General features: G+C 27.8%; 2 protein-coding genes and 1 long non-coding RNA gene across 3 annotated transcripts in view; 2 read left to right on the top strand and 1 right to left on the bottom strand.

The window, feature by feature from the left end:
- LOC132948835 (rhomboid-related protein 2-like) overlaps window positions 1-1538 on the top strand; it is an 89485-nt gene extending 87947 nt beyond the window's left edge. Inside the window, exon 11 of the mRNA XM_061019494.1 lies at window positions 76-1538. Coding sequence (XP_060875477.1) covers window positions 76-317 — 242 coding nt within the window. The 3' untranslated portion in view covers window positions 318-1538. The remainder of the gene's footprint in view (window positions 1-75) is intronic.
- A 3514-nt stretch (window positions 1539-5052) lies between these two features.
- On the bottom strand, window positions 5053-8540 carry LOC132948528 (ribosome biogenesis regulatory protein homolog). The gene is made up of 6 exons (XM_061019035.1): window positions 8275-8540; window positions 7955-8207; window positions 6844-7086; window positions 6645-6776; window positions 5323-5438; window positions 5053-5264 (listed from the first exon to the last, which is right to left on the bottom strand). The coding sequence occupies exons 1-6, from the start codon at window positions 8424-8426 to the stop codon at window positions 5129-5131; spliced, it is 1032 nt and encodes a 343-aa protein (XP_060875018.1). The 5' UTR covers window positions 8427-8540; the 3' UTR covers window positions 5053-5128.
- A 5692-nt stretch (window positions 8541-14232) lies between these two features.
- LOC132948276 (uncharacterized) lies at window positions 14233-15480 on the top strand. The gene is made up of 3 exons (XR_009665016.1): window positions 14233-14348; window positions 14688-14853; window positions 15257-15480. It is a non-coding gene; the product is annotated as an uncharacterized LOC132948276 (long non-coding RNA).
- Window positions 15481-16952: the final 1472 nt, after the last annotated feature.

The following is a 16952-nucleotide window of genomic DNA, read 5'->3' on the forward strand; positions in this document are numbered from 1 at the left end:
CCGACTGCCCTTCGGCCTTCGACAAAATGCCTAACCGATGTACCTACGTTTTTTTTCTTTCATGTGTTTCCACAGCCAGCGTAGACGTCGGCTTCGCCGTGTACTGTCGTTACGCCTTCGAACCATCGTCGAACGCTCCTCCCGTCAGCTACGTTGCTCACATAGCCGGTGCGCTGGCCGGTCTTACCATCGGTCTGCTGGTGTTGAAAAACTTCGAGCAAAAGCTCCACGAGCAGCTGATATGGTGGTTCGCGCTCGGAGTGTACGCTATTTGTACACTGTTTGCGGTCGTGTACAACGTGAGCCATCCCTGTTGAGGAGACCGACCGATCTACACACGGTCTACCAATAAATATATATATATATATATATATATATATATATATGATATATAATGTATAATGTATGTGTGTGTGAGGCGATGGATACGGTGTGTGACGAAGTCCAAAGTTGTAACCGAGGAACACGTCATGGCATCATTAAGCTGGTAGTGTGGGCGCCGGCCCATCGCCGATCTTACATATTTGTATTCTTCCGCGTGTAAAAATCTATTCGTACTGTCCAATTTTGTTCGTTTTTTCATCTTCATTATTATTATTTATTTTTATTATTATTATTTGTTTCCCTCACCTCGTTTGTGTTTAATTATTTCTACCTTGATATATTATTATTATATATAATATACATAATATATTGTGTCTGTGATTTTTTCGCCAGAGTTTACATTCATCATTATAGGCAATGTTATGATTATTATAATATTATGCTGTAGACATGCCTAGATGTTTGCTACGCACGATTCTGTTTAAAGTCCGAAATAGTTGGTTGGGGAGGAGGTGGACACTGTTACAATAAATTATTATTATAATAAATTTAGTTTTTTCGCTGTAATAAAAATTTAGTTTTAAATTTTGCATACATAGAGTATGAACATTAAAAATAAAAAAACACAGACATTTAAATTGTAATTGTAAATAATTATTTTAATTTAAACATTTTTTTAATGCTTTATTACATTCACTGCCAGTTTTAATTTAATCGGTGGTTAGTTTTGAGTTTAAGTCTCTTGAGTCTTGAGTTAAAGTTCCAAAAATACATCCTGAAGTTTGGTGAGTACAAATAGGCTGTGATGTTTATTTTTCAAACAGACAAACATTTTCCTTAACTATAGTTCCTCTGTACCACATAAAACAAAATTGCTCAACTGTGTAAATTTACTAGGCAGTTAGTATAATATCTGTATATTAGCACAAAACAAAACAACAGATAATTGTATTGTTCGCATTAAAAAACGATGTTTGTAGTTGTAAAAATAAAATGTAAACATTTTAGATTGTAAATAAGAAAAATATTGATTCTTGTCATAACACAAATCTAGTCATAATTATATCTATTTGTACTATATTATATATTATAATATATATATATTATATATGTTTAAAATAATTATTTAGATAATGCTTTATGTTTAATGTATAATTTTATGTTACAAATTTTTAATAAAAATATCGAACTAAATGTTTGACTTTACGATTGCATGTGTCTGTATAAGTTATAGTTTGTGTAATATTTAAAGTTATTTATTTGTTTATTTTTAATAGAGTAAAACAATAAGCACAGTATTTATAACTATTGAGTTACTATATTGTGTTCTTCGTATTCACAATATACAAACACAAATAAATGTATGTAACGTGGTCTAGGGTAACATGGTATTCACCATTCAGAGAACTAGAGAACAAGAAAATGTATAGTATGACGCCGTAGACCTTTAGAATAAACATTATATTTATTTTAGCTATAGTCTGGTGTAGAATATTGTAAATCAGAGGTAGGTATTCAAACTGTGCTTCGCGGTTTCCAGAGGCGTCGCGAGAGTCGTCGAATGGAGTCGCGTCAAAGCACCAGAAACTAAAATTAATGCTGGTCAAGTACCTTTAATATAATGATTTATATTGTATAATCATTAAAGGGATAACCTAACGATAAATAAACACATCATCCGACTATTTTAAGCTTTATTTCTAGTACTTACTAAAATAATTGTTATTATCCCACACATTGGCTATAATATTGTATCCGTATATTGCTTCAACTTTTTTATAATAATTGAGGAACCGTAAAAATATTGTGAACACACAACGGAGCCGTGGTATGAAAAAGTTAGAATACCTCTGCTATAGACAATAGAAACGTAAATTAATTTAAATCAAATTAAATTCCAAAGTTGATTCGGAATGATCCCAGACACTTTTGGGTACTTTATGTATTAATAGTTGCCGAGTTGTTTTGAGGGACGTATCAATTGATTCCCGAACTTCAGCCTATTATTAGCGTTAGCCAAAATCATGAAAATTATTGTTCAGATACCACGGGGAGGTTGGTTAACAAGTCTGAAGTCTCCCAATTTTTTTTAAGTCATAAAATGTGGACAATAAAATTGTCTTATTTCAATACGCTTACATGACTATTTAAAATTAGCTTAAACTTTTTTGTATTTAGTTATTAAATGTTGTCCCTTATAAATACATATTTTTTTCTTATTTTCACCTGATAAAGGTACAACAAAAACTGAATACATATTCAAATACTCGAAAAAGTATTCAAATACCTACTTTTAAAGTATATTTTTTTCCACGCTAATTTTTGTCAGTTTTGAAATGGTTGGAAATTAACGTGGGTTAATCATATTTCATCCAGAGTAAAATTATTATTCATGGTTTTATTTATGTGCCATACTTTCAAAAGAAAAATTTGTTTTGTTAAAAATATATACTTACTTGGTATTTTTCTAGTTCGAAAAAAGTATTAAGTAACAAAAATTATTCAGAATACGTAGGTATTTGAATACTTTTTTTAAAAAAAAATATACCTATATTATACTAGGTAATAAAAAAAAGTATTTGAATACATTTATTTTAATACTTTACAACACTGGTAAAAGAGGGTAGGTACATGTAGGTACATGGGAATCAACTCGCATGCAACTGCATGAGCCTTTTAAATAACAATGACTTTGTTTCAGTTATCATTACGTTTTATTGTCTTTTAGAGACTCATTAACAATAATAGGTTCTCACAAATAAATTTCTGTGATATAAATGTCGGATAAGTTTTGTACTATCAAATAGCAGGTGGTAGTATTGTGTATGTGAATGTCTGTGATCACAGAAAATTGTATGTTCTTATATACAAATTTAAAAACAGAGATTATTGATGGAGAAAATAACTATGAAAAAATGTATAAGAAATTTGGCACTAAAAAAAAGGCTTTGGGGGGGGGGATCTATCCCTTACTATAAGGTACTTAATTTTGAACATGATATACCGTACCACGCAGTTCGACAAATTCAGACGCTATTTTATAAAAAACAACTAAAGAAAATATTTTTTCCCCGAAACCAATTTTTGTATATAATAAGATGAATATAATATGTGTATACTAAATGTCTATTAAAAATTGTGTATCCGCCCCTTGAAAAAATCCTAATTACGCTGCTACTGTAATGGATGTGTTAAATTTGAATTCAATGATATAAGAGCATTGTGTACGAAAAACGAATCTGAGCGAAGATGGTCTGTTAACACTTATCAGCATATACTAAATATTATTAAGTATGTTTTAATATATTATTACGTGTTTAAAGTAATTTTTTTATTATTTGGCATTAGTACAACAGTAGGTTAAATTCATTTTTATAGAAAAAATAGCATTTTAAAATATGATTGTGTATGAAATATAATAATATACCTACTCTACAAGTTTCAAGTACCCACGAATAATATTAATATTTTCAAATGACAACAAAATAACTAAAATCTTTATTCTTGGTTTTAATATGTAATTTCGTACAAATTGGATTTTAAAATAACTTTAAAAAAACTGTATTTATATATTTTATAGATATCTTGATTACAGAATGAAATACTTACGTGGTACCTTGTTTCACTTTCAATCCTTATTCCTTAGCTGTATAAATTGAACATTTTAAGCTATTAAACTAGGTAAAAATATATTTTGTAAATTTTGTCAACATTTTAACTTTAAATGCTTATTAAATCTTGCTTATGCATTTTTAAATTGATATTGTAACTATGTTTGATGAACCTTGTATAAAATATTCAAGCTTTTTGATCCAACGAATAAAATTGACATAAATAGAAAAAAAACTAAAAATAATTTAAAATTTAAAATTTCCGTAACAGCTCAAAATGAGTCAAAATATTTTGAAAATTTTATCAGTCGTAGAAAATGATAAAAACATTTGGTAACAATTTTCTAGGCTCAACTTTTTTTTCAATTTCCACTTACAACTTATGAGGAACATTGTATTACACTTTCAACAATTATCAGCATATATTTTAAAAAAACTAATAAAAAGTTCATAGGAATATAGGATCCAAAGTAAACATATTAAAATATCCAAATCAATTCTGAATATTAAAATTGCATAATTTGATTTATTGGTATGATGGAATGAAAATTGATCAATTTAGTCTATTATTAAGTGTATACTCTAAATATTGCATCTATAAAAACTCCATACTAATGGTGAGTTTTAAATCATTTTAAGAGGACGTAACACTGGTATTTGTTTTCTCCGTTTTACAAGTACGTAACATAGAAAATGTACGCTTAGCAGAACACGAGTAGCTTTGTTAGTTTAAAAATTAAAGTGAATTGACCTATTATGAATCTTGATGGTAAGAATATTATCTGTGTTTGAATGTTGGTTTTTTTAGCAAGTTATGCATACATAATATACAGTAAATTAAAAATGCTCATAACTCACTTAAAAACTGAATTATCGTAAAAAACCAATGTACAAACACAGATAACGTTCTTACCATCAGGTTTCATAATAGGTCAATTTACTCTAATGTTTAAAATAACAAAGCTACAAGTGTTCTGCTGAGCTTAAATTTGCTATGTTACGCACTGGTCAGATGGAAACAACAAATACCAGTGGTTACGTCCTCTTTATAGGTACCATAACATTTTAAGTGAATAATATATTTAGAATTCAAACAAGTAAAAAAATAAACCATACGTACAAGGGTCAAAAATACTTGTATTTTATTAATAAAGTTAACATATACATCATTAAAATAAAAATAAATCATTAAATTATCTACGTTTGCGACCACCTTTTTGTTTTCCCAAACGCTTGCCAGTATTGGCAGTAGGTCTTTTAAATGATCCTTTGCTGCGCGAACGTCCTCCTTTCTTTTTATCACTTCCTTCTTTTTTCTCTCTATGTCTCCTAATAAACACATAATAATAATAAGGATTCAAAAAAATGTTGTTATAACTATATTTACTCGACTTCCTCTGCGTGAATAGCTTTATTAGCAGCTTTTTCTAAATTGAATTTTGGTTTTTTGTTATTAATTGATTCTAATATTTGAAGACTGCTTGATTTTTCATCTTTCATGCTCTGCAAAAAAAAATTGTCAAAAATATTATCTTTAATTATCATATGACCTTTATTGAATGCAATATAGTTATAAAATACTAACCTAACCGACAAATTAGAATGAACAAATATAAAATGTACTATGTAGAATATAAACAAATAAGTTTAATTTAATATATAAAATAAAATGGGAAGGTAGCAGATACACTACTACCTTAAAATGTTAAATATATAACTTTTAACCATTGTAATTACCATAGACTTTTATACTAATAGATAGGAGCAAGGGTGTGAACCGTATGGTCTTGCCAGGCTGCGCTGCTCAACTGGCCCCGCCCCGTCAATGCATATGCACAGTAGATGATATAATAAACTGTGTATAACAGTATATCAACGGTGGAAAGGAAAAAGGGCATAAGCGACGTTTTTGATGAAAATTTGTTTTTTAAATTAAGGCGTAAATGACATAATTCTGCATCGATTGTGCTCACCCAATTATCGATATATTGATTATTGACGAAGTTATGTTCGATTATTTTATTATCGAAATATAGATGCAAGACGTAAACACCATCTATCAAATTAAAGAGTAACCACCAAATAACAGGCTTCAGCGACAAAACAATATTTTTGCGTAACCACCACAGTTATTTATAATAATTTTTAATATTATTTTTAAATATTTTTTATTGGTTTTAATTAATTGCTGGTTATTATAATTATTAATAAACAGAGTAAAATGAAATTGTAATAATATTATTATTATGCTGGTTGTAACCACCAAAATTCAGGTTAATAACAAAAATAAGTCGCAAACACCAAAAAGCGTAAGCGACATACTTACAAAAATGTTAGGCGTAAGCACCAAAAAAGTATATAAATTAACATTACAGGTAAAAAAATAACAATTCTTAATTTATTATGTTAGGTACCAACTTTATTTAGAATATAATTATCTAAAAAAAATTGTTTAGGTGAAAATTCAATGAAATTATTTTAAACGGCTTTAAAATTTAAAAAAAGCAGAAAAAACTGTTTGGCTCTCCTGTAAAATTTTATAAATGGCGCTTACGCTGTTTTTCCTTCCCACCGTCAATATAATATATATATATACATCACTGTAACACAAATTTTCAAGGACCGCACTACTCAACTCTGCTAGCATGTAATGCTCCGTCTATAAGGTCGAGTATAAGGTCTATGGTAATTATATGGTTATCAACATACCTTAGCTGGGATTTTATCTTTCTTTAATCCTGGTATATTTTTTTTAATAGATACAACCTCTTTGCTTATTTTTGGCTGGAATTTACCAACAGATGCAGTTGATATCTTAGCTACATCAACAGCTGTTTTCAACTATTAAAAATATACAGTTAATTAATTAATTGATGGTAATAAAATTATACATATTAGGAAATGTTACCTGATTTGAATGTAATGTTCCTTCTAAAGGAGGTAATCCAACAGCAGGAACTTTTATCTTACGTGAAGCAGCTATATTTCGTAATCTTTGATATTCATTTTTAGCAACACGCTCTTTCTTTGCTTCTCGTTTTTGAGCAAATAAATCAATATTTGGATCAGCAGCATTACCAGGCACTTCCAATATCCAATCTTTTTCTTTGTCTGCAGCAGCTTTTTTGTAACCATAAGTTGGTATCCATTTCTAATACATGGAAATGAAACAAACATAAATATAACAGATAAGGAATATATATAATAGTTACATTATTTCATGGGAGAGGCACATGCTTTAGGGTAGAAAAATATTCTGATAAAATTAATTTAACAAATGTTAATTAAAATAAACAATCATTAGTTAATATTTTTGTAGATTGTAGTTTAAAAAAAATGTATGAACCATTCTAATGCACCTATAATATTATTGTTGAAAACTTACTAAACATTGTTAGTAAACTTCTTAAATTCTAAATAATAAAGCATGTTTCAAATGTTCTTAAGAGGACACCACATGTGTTGTTTCTGTTTAACAAATGTACAACATATCAAATTGTACGTTATCAATAATCCATTTTACTCTGTTATTTTTTCAAATTAGAGTAAATTGGCCCATATTTTTATTTAAATGAAAGATTATTAACTAGGGCTTCTCGGAGGATTTTATTGATATTTTTAAAATTAACAGTTTTGTAAAGGTCATAATTTGCTTCTTAGTAAAAATATCAATAAAAGCCTATGAATTGCCCTAAATAATAATCTTACCTTAACATTTTACAAGAGGCTAATCTTAGAATTTACAGAGTAAAATGTATTATTCTGAACGTAAAATGTTGTATATTTGTAAGACAGAGACAACACATACGAGTATGGCGTTCTCTTAATAATGAAATGTTTAGTATCAACAAAAAACATTCATAAAATGTGATTTTAATAAGTATGAAGCAACTTACCAACACAAAAAAAATAAAATTATGAAATAGCTAATGTAGAAGAAGTTGATTTATGTATAACTAATATAATTTATAACCTGGCCTTAGAACTACTACACCTTACGTTAATTATAAAAAAAATACCTGTAAAATTTCATCCCAAGTTGCTTTTGGTTTAGGTGTTTTCTTGATTCCCTTTTCAATGGCAAATTTCTGCCATTTGGTAAGTGGTTTAGGTGTCGGTAATGGTTTTTCACGGGGTAAATTATATCTAGGTTCTGGTAAATCTACATACATGTAACCATCCTCATTTTTCATAGGCAATTCAAATAATTTGTTAATCAATAACTGCACATTATTCCTAGTTTCATTTGTTAAGTATTTCTCTTGATCTGATCTGTGAATAGTAAATCGCATACACATAATAACATGTTAAGTCAATATTTCATTGTTAACTGTTGTACCTGAGTTGTTGAGTGTCAAAATCATTTGAATCGAAACATAGAAGTGTACCCAAATCAATTTCTGGATCTAATACCTTAGTCACAGAAACGCTTTGTTGTGCTGATACATCTAGTGCCGCTTTCTTGTTCAACACTGCAGTAATGTCCTCCATTGTTCGGAGTCAAAGTAAAAAATATTATAAATATTAAAATACAAACTTATTTTATTAATTATGAGTGAAATACAATAACACATGTAGTGTTTATATTATTATGTTACAACATGAACGTTTTTAAGGTTAATCCTATTTATCATCAGGACTGCTTATCACGGCTGTAACACAGAATATTCCATAGATAATGTATTATCTACGATATATTTTGTATTTGTCATGATATTTGTAATTAAGCATGATTAAACGGTGACGTATCACCTAGATCCCCGTCCTACTAGATCCCCATGGTTATCTAGATCCCCTGTGGTCAACTAGATCCCCTGTGGTCAACTAGATCCTCGTGGGTCAATTAGTTCCCCTGTCAACTAAATCCCCTTGGGCCATCTAGATCCATATATACGGTCTTTAAGATCACCAAATTTATATTTTCCCCTAAAGATCTATATGATCTCAAAATTAGTGATCTAATTGACCAACATAGGAACAGTTAATGATATAAATAGCATAATTAAAATTAATTACATTATATAGGTATTATAATTTATTTATTTATTATCCAATATCCATTAATTATACTTTAAACTAAAATTAATAATAATAATTTATATACAATTATGTAAAATAGCATTTTTTTGTTGATAAAATCAAAAATATTCTTTAATCAAATACCATTATAATAATATCTATTCATACGATTTACATAACAGATAGAAGGATAAAGGCCGTGGAGAGCTGGGCGCTCATACACTTGAAAAATCTTAAATTACGACGGTTTACATATTATATTACAAATATAGGAAGTTTGAATTTATATTTGACAGTATTTTATTATTCAATTCAATTCAATTCAATGAAGTAGGTTGATATTATTAAGTAGGTAGGTGTATTTGTGATTTTATTGTGGTTAAAGTACTTAATTTATTTTTCCATTGTCCATTAGGGATTAGTAAGTACCTACAGGCTACAACAGTTGGTTAAATTCATTTTTGGCAAAAATAATACATTTAATAAATGTCATTGTGTGTTGAAAATATAATAATACTAAAGGTATTCTAAAAATCGTTGAAGGTTGTAGCATACAGACCAAGTACAGGAAATAGGACTACCGACTAGTATTGCAGACATGCATTCACCTCGAGAAAGGTAAGGTAAATTACTTGAAGAATAGTTAAAAATTATTTTATTGATATTTTTAAATGCACTGAAGTAAAATTGAAATTTTAATATAGGAGTAGTTGCATTAGAGGATTTGTTGTATGTTGTCAGTAAAAGATATGAAGGTGATTATTTGGATTCTGTAGAAGTGACAGTCCCATCATCAATACCCGGGCCATTCTAGGAGCATCAATATGAATGCACCACGGGATTTTGCGGGAGTACTAGTAGCAGCCATTAATAGGCTACCTAATATTTAAAATGTGTTAGCCTACATGGTTCTTTTTTTTGTAGTTACAACAAGTGTATAGATATTTTGTACCATAATAAATTAATTGTGTTTCTATTAATTTTACAGTTATTGAATGTTTTATTAAAAGGTAATTGTACGATATAAGTTGACTAATAATAAAATAAACAAGGTTTAATATGTATTAAATAGTATATTTTTATGTAAAAAAGTGTAAAACAATATTATTATATAATTGCTTTTTTTTCTTTGTTTTCAAGATCCCAGTCACATGTTGGTACGATTTGACGAGCATCCATTTAATTTAATTATAGACATTTTATAATAGGTATCTAACAACTTACCTACGACTATTATCCAGAAAGATTTATTGTTTTTTATATTGTATAGGTAATTTATTATGTTTATTTTTAACGCATAATACTGTTATATTTAACAAGTATGTAAAAATTATTAAAAATCCCTATACTTAAGAATAAAGGAACGAAAAAAAATAAATATAATCGTTCATGTTTCACTAAAAAATGAGCGAAAGTCCAATATGTGCCTTCACACGAAAAAGTAACTACCTACGTTCCTGTTAAGTTACTAAAAATTGAATGAAATCACTGGAAATATATCATTTGAACGCTTGAGTACTGCTGCTAACCTATTATCTCCGCTCTACACTTTTATGGTAGGTCGGAATTTACTAATATAAAATAACAACTTATAAGAACAATTAATTTCTTTCACATTATTCTGGCGATCTGGTGTTATATATTAAAATATTATTTTAAGTACAATCCATTTTCAGAAAAGTTGCAATCACTTATTGGATTTTGGTAAATTACTATGCATACGGACATTTATAAACTTTATTATTTAACAGTTACTCACTTATCAGTTATCAGGTATTACTTATTACTTATTAGTTACAACTATTATTAGCTACGTATTAAATATTAATTATTATTTATTAATATCCACTTAATAACATAAAAACTTGAGTTTGGTCCCGATTTTGAGATTTTTCATGATAACTTTTATTGTATCAAAATATGATATCTGTAGCACAGAATAATTTATTTTATTATTATATCTGTTAATTGTTATAAGCATATTATAAATTATAATATATATCTATATGGTTATATTCGATAAACTAAATTGATAACTGTGTAATTAAAAAAATAAAAATTGTGACGGTACAGAATATTTTGTTTGTATTATTTTAATGTATTCCCTAATTTAATCTATATAATACAGATAGGTATTAATATTATAGGCAAAAAGGTGGATAAGTGGATGTCGCTCTGCTGTACAGTAGGTTACAAGTGGGTCACTGTAATGGATGGTGTTAAATTTGAATTCAATGATATAATATCATTGTATAAGAAAAACAATTCTGAGCGAAAACGGTCAGTCAGCCTATGATATTACCAAGTATATATTATGATGATATTATTGTGAATAAAGTAATTTATATATAACCTATTTATGTGGAGCCTTGTTTTAAATTTTCAATCCTTAGCCATAAAAGTTAAACATTTTATACAATTTTAACTACAAAATAATTAATAAATTATAAATTTGATAAATGTTATCAACATTTGAACTTTAAATGCTTATAAAAAAGAATTGTGCCTATGTATTTTTAATATTTTTCAATTGCTATTAGAACGATGTATCAGGAGCCTTATATTAAATTTTCACGACTTTTTACCCAACATAAAATTTTATTGATATTTATAGAAAAAAAAACTAAAAAAATTTAAAACTGACAATGTCCGTAAACCGCTCAAAAAGAGTCAAAATATTTTCAAAATTTTATGGTGTATAGAAAATGCTAATATAAACATTCAGTGAAATTTTCAAGTATCTATAGTCATTCGTTTTTTAATTACAATAAAATAAGAAAATTGTTACATGAGAAATCGAGTGAATATCAAATGTTGTAAAAATATAAATTTCAGACACTCATAAAAATTTAATTTAAGTTTCTTGTAGACATTTTGTTTTTGATAAAGGTAGACAAACTTATGAGTAATCTTATATTACATTTTCAAATCTTAGATTTAAAAAGAAAAATTTGTATGAATTCTCAACTCAACATCATTTGCTAGTTTTCGTGATTTTTACGTATTTTGTCAAAATTTGAACTTTAAATGCTTATAAATAAAAACTGTAACTAAGGATTTTTAATTTTTTTCATCTGCCTTTGAAACAATAACCTAGGAGCCTTCTATTAAATTTTCAAGCTTTTTTACTCAACAGAGAAAATTTTGTTGATATTTATAGAAAAAAAACTAAGAAAATTGAAAACTGACAATGTCCGTAAACAGCTCAAAAAGTGTCAAAATATTTTCAAAATTGTATGGTGTATAAAAAATGCAATTATAAACATTCAGTCAAATTGCATGTCCCTACGGTCATTAGTTTTAGAGTTACACCAAAAACCAAAATCGATTTTCTGGAAAACAGATTTTGCGTAAAAATTCCCATTTTTCCTTAATTTTTCTTTTGTTTTTCACGTCGCTTTTGAAAACTACTGGGAACTTTTGACCCCCCAAAGTACCAACTAGATTCTCTTTCCTATCAGAAAAGTTATTGTTGAAGAAAATCCAAGCACTTTTACTGTCCTAAAAGGTGATGACAGACACAAAAATAAAAAAAAAAATAAAAAAAAAACACACATCATTGTAAAATCAATACATTCATCGCTTCGTTCAGAATCTAAAAATAATTTCAGGCCATGTATTAATGTAAATATTATGAAAAAAAATAAAAATGTTATAATCATTAGGTATAGGTACATAGGTAGCCAGGTAGGTACATTTTAAAATATTTTGATAGTTTTTTTAGCTATTTATAGGCATAAGAAAATTTCGATTTTTATTAATTTTTTAAAAAATTATTGTCGAAAAAAATTGCATGTTACGTCAAAAAACTTAAAAACCTAATACAAGGTTCCTCATGAGTTTTTAAAACCTACTGGAATTAAAATTGAAAGTTGAGCGTAATTCCAGAAATATTTTTTACGAGTCTCTGAAGTTTGACGAATGAGGATTAGTCAAGCGTAAAATAACAATTTTGATCTTTTGTTTTAATTCAAAATCGGATACATTTTTAGATACTGAGCGAAGCGATGAATGTATTGATCTTACAATGATGTGGGTTTTTTTTTTTATTTTTTTGATTTTTGTGTCTGTCATCACCTTTTAGGACAGTAAAAGTGCTTGGATTTTCTTCAACAATAACTTTTCTGATAGGAAAGAGAATCTAGTTGGTACTTTGGGGGGTCAAAAGTTCCCAGTAGTTTTCAAAAGCGGCGTGAAAAACAAAAGAAAAATTAAGGAAAAATGGGAATTTTTACGCAAAATCTGTTTTCGAGAAAATCAATTTTGGTTTTTGGTGTAACTCTAAAACAAATGACCGTAGGGACATGACATTTTGACTGAATGTTTATAATTGCATTTTTTATACACCATACAATTTTGAAAATATTTTGACTTTTTTTGAGCTGTTAACGGACATTGTCAGTTTTCAATTTTTTTAGTTTTTTTTTCTATAAATATCAATAAAATTTTATTTGTTGGGTAAAAAAGCGTGAAAATTTAAAACAAGGCTCCACGTAAATAGGTTATTTATAAATTACTTTATTCACAATAATATCATCAAATATACTTGGTAATATCATAAAATGTTTAACTTTTATGGCTAAGGATTGAAAATTTAAAACAATGCTCCACGTAAATAGGTTATATATAAATTACTTTATTCACAATAATATCATCAAATATACTTATTTCATAGGCTCCTAGTCATAGGCTGACTGACCGTTGTCGCTCAGAATCGTTTTTCTTATACAATGATATTATATCATTGAATTCAAATTTAACACCATCCATTACAGTGACCTACTTGTAACCTACTGTACAGCAGAGCGACATCCACTTACCCACCTTTTTTTATTATTAATCCTGCTATAAAATCCGATCCCTACTTATTACTTACACAGACATAAAAAAAAACTAAAAATACTCAGAATCTAAAATAATAACGGAGAAATGAACATTCTAGTTTCCCGGTAATCAGTAAATCTGAAGCTTTAAAATACTTATAAAGTTGTAATAGGTATCTTAATTCGTTAAATACTAAATGACTGAATGTCTTAGTAGTTAAATTTGTAGTAGTCAGTATTCAAGATAGGTACACATTTTTCTAGATTAATAATATTATTAAAATGTTGTTAGATTATTATAACCCTCACTATTCCATCGTTCGTCAATCATTACAGTTATGTATGTTACGAGTGATTGATGCCGTATAGTATGCGTTATTAGTGTTTATAATATTTTCAAAATAAATTATAAAACACGATAATTTAATTTAATAATGGAGAAAGTTATTCGTGAGATTGGTGGTTCCAGAGGCACAGGACTTAAATACAAAGACGACGATGGATATACTTACTGGAAAAATCGACAATGTCGAATGCACTTAACTATTCGTTGTGCATCCTGGAGAGCTGGGTAAATTTAATAATTTTAAACAATCACCTATATACATTAAATATAAAAAATTACCTACCTTCCTTTTCTTTACATTAAAATATTTAAAGATTTAGAAGTCATAAATTCGATTTAAGAATTTTTTTCTTTTCACTTCATTGTCATCCAGGCTACTGGTAGGTATAGATTTAAAATAATGAAATTTTGCTGACCATGGTTAGTACTGCAGGGATCTTGCTGTACTAGTAGATTTTATTCTAAATGGTTGTGTTATTAAGTAATAGTGTATTATGTTATTTAGTAATTATTAGTAGAGGAACCTATATATGTTTATATTTTAAATATTATTTTCTTTTTTAGTTGTCGTGCAAAAGGCAAAGTTTTTAATAGCGACACTTCGAAAGTTTTGCTGCTGACAGGCCATGAAACTCATCCAGAAAACCAATTGGCATTAAATAGGTTCAAAAATATTTGTAATCAACGGGCACAGGCTGAACAAATATCACTTCGGGTCATTTATAACGAAGTAAGTTTTATATTTATTATAATTACAAACACCAATTATATAGCAAGGAAGTTAATTAGAAAGTATTATTATACGATACTTTTTTAGATTGTTTTCATACATAAGTGTTTTGTCCTGAAAATGTAGGTATAAAATGTAAATATTATGGCGTGATCTTTATTATGCATTAAAGATGATGTAAACGTATACTGTTCTCTCTGGCCCACGTGCAAAAATGCAAAATAGAGAAGATACGCATTCACGTAAAATAATTTTTTTTTTATGATTTTGAGTTATCTTGATAAAAATCACACATCGCAAAAATTATAGAGAATAAGTATATGACATAGATTTGTCTAAATATATTGTCTCAAAAATCAAAACAATTCAATAAATATAACCATTTAAATTTTATATTTTTCAGTAAAATAATAATGAAATATAAAACCGACATTATAATTTTTTTGTCACGTCTGCACCGAAAGTTTAGTTGTCGATGACGGTTGAAGCGGAAAGTGACCTTTTCCGTCCAGTGGGCAGTAAAGTGGAAATCTCAAAACGTGGTAATTTTAAGCGCAATTGGTAAACTCTCTAACCAGACACTGATCGATTAACGCAGAGGTTTGACAAAAAATAGTTAGTGTGGCTCGTGCGGAAAGGTAATTTTCAAAAAGCTCACTTTCCCCCCTTGTCAGTTGCCACACAATATTAAATATACTATAGTAATAATAGGTTATTCAAAAATCATAAAAAAATGGTTTTCCGTGACTTTTTATCTACGTTTGCACGTCAGTCTGAGAGAGAAAACATATATTGCGCTAACTGACATCCTATTGATAATTTGTGTTTATTTCATGCTCATGATTTATTTAACGATATATAGTATATAAATTATACCCTTTGCACAGTATCATTTCATCAAAAGAAATTATTTATTAATTCATCAATTATAAATTAAAATACATTTGGTACCTATTTATTGTTTTAAAATCTGAAATCAACTACATCCACCTAGCTCATGCGATAAGTACTTTCACCCCTATAATGCAATATACTGGCCTGATTTTTAATGTAATTTTTTTTCTGTATAACAGTATTTATAGTAGTTATTTTTGATTCTGGCTTCCTCGCCGGTCTATGAGCTTATTACCACTGGTCATTTTATAAGAATTTATACCATTTGTCTCAAATTTTTAAAAAGAGTTACCTAACTAAAACTTACATTTTTCTTTAGCTATCTAGCATAATTTAATTTAATTTAATTTTAAATTAAAAATAATTAATATATTATGTTTAATACAAATTACATTTTTTTTTCGCATGCTTATATTATACAAACTTAGGTGGGTGCGTGGGGAGTTACCTAATGAAATGAAAAATGAAACCTTAAAAATTGCTCAATTTACTTATTATTCAACCATTTTCAATAGTTTTTGTTTGAAAAGATGAATCTTATATTTACCTACAAATAAAACTGCTAATTTAACACTAACAGTCATGTTTTTTTTATATAAAGTAAGTACTTATTATGGAACTTTTTTGAAAAAGTATAAAAATATTTGCTCATGTTATAATAGGTTCTTAATAAAAGGTAAACTAGTAACAATATTGAATAGAACCAAGAAGCTAAAACAACTAATTTTCTATTTTAATTTGAAAGCTAGTGTAAATTTAATATCTTTATAATTAATTAATATTTGTAACCAGTGAACACAGAATGATCAAATTTCTCTCATATACAATGAAGTATATAAATAATATTGTTACTAAATATTAAATCAAAAAGTAAAATGTAATTTATTGACTCATATTATGTATAAACATACCTATTAAGAGTTATACATCATTTCTATATACAAAATACTAATATATTTTTTTTTGGTAAATACATTTGTACATTAAATTTTCAAATTTGAATATGAAAATACATTTTAAGACATGCGGTATGGCAGATTTTGTAAATGTTCATGTCGGTTCATTTGTCTCACTGCATAGAACAATGCGTAGACATAGACGTCGAATTCATCCAGTCACTCCTCAGTCTATGACTGAATTCCACTTACAATTAACAGGAGAATATGCGCACTTGTCTATGATACAAAATGAACCAATATACTCTG

Source organism: Metopolophium dirhodum, chromosome 7, assembly GCF_019925205.1.
Source record: "Metopolophium dirhodum isolate CAU chromosome 7, ASM1992520v1, whole genome shotgun sequence".
NCBI lineage: Eukaryota > Metazoa > Arthropoda > Insecta > Hemiptera > Aphididae > Metopolophium > Metopolophium dirhodum.

Excerpts from the sequence above, each read along its gene's own strand:
- LOC132948528 (XM_061019035.1), bottom strand. The coding sequence starts at position 8,426 with ATGGAGGACATTACTGCAGTGTTGAACAAGAAAGCGGCACTAGATGTA. Across the intron at positions 8,208-8,274 it reads TTTGACACTCAACAACTCAG|ATCAGATCAAGAGAAATACT; the intron begins GTACAACAGTTA and ends TACTATTCACAG. Across the intron at positions 5,265-5,322 it reads ATTCACGCAGAGGAAGTCGA|GAGACATAGAGAGAAAAAAG; the intron begins GTAAATATAGTT and ends TGTGTTTATTAG.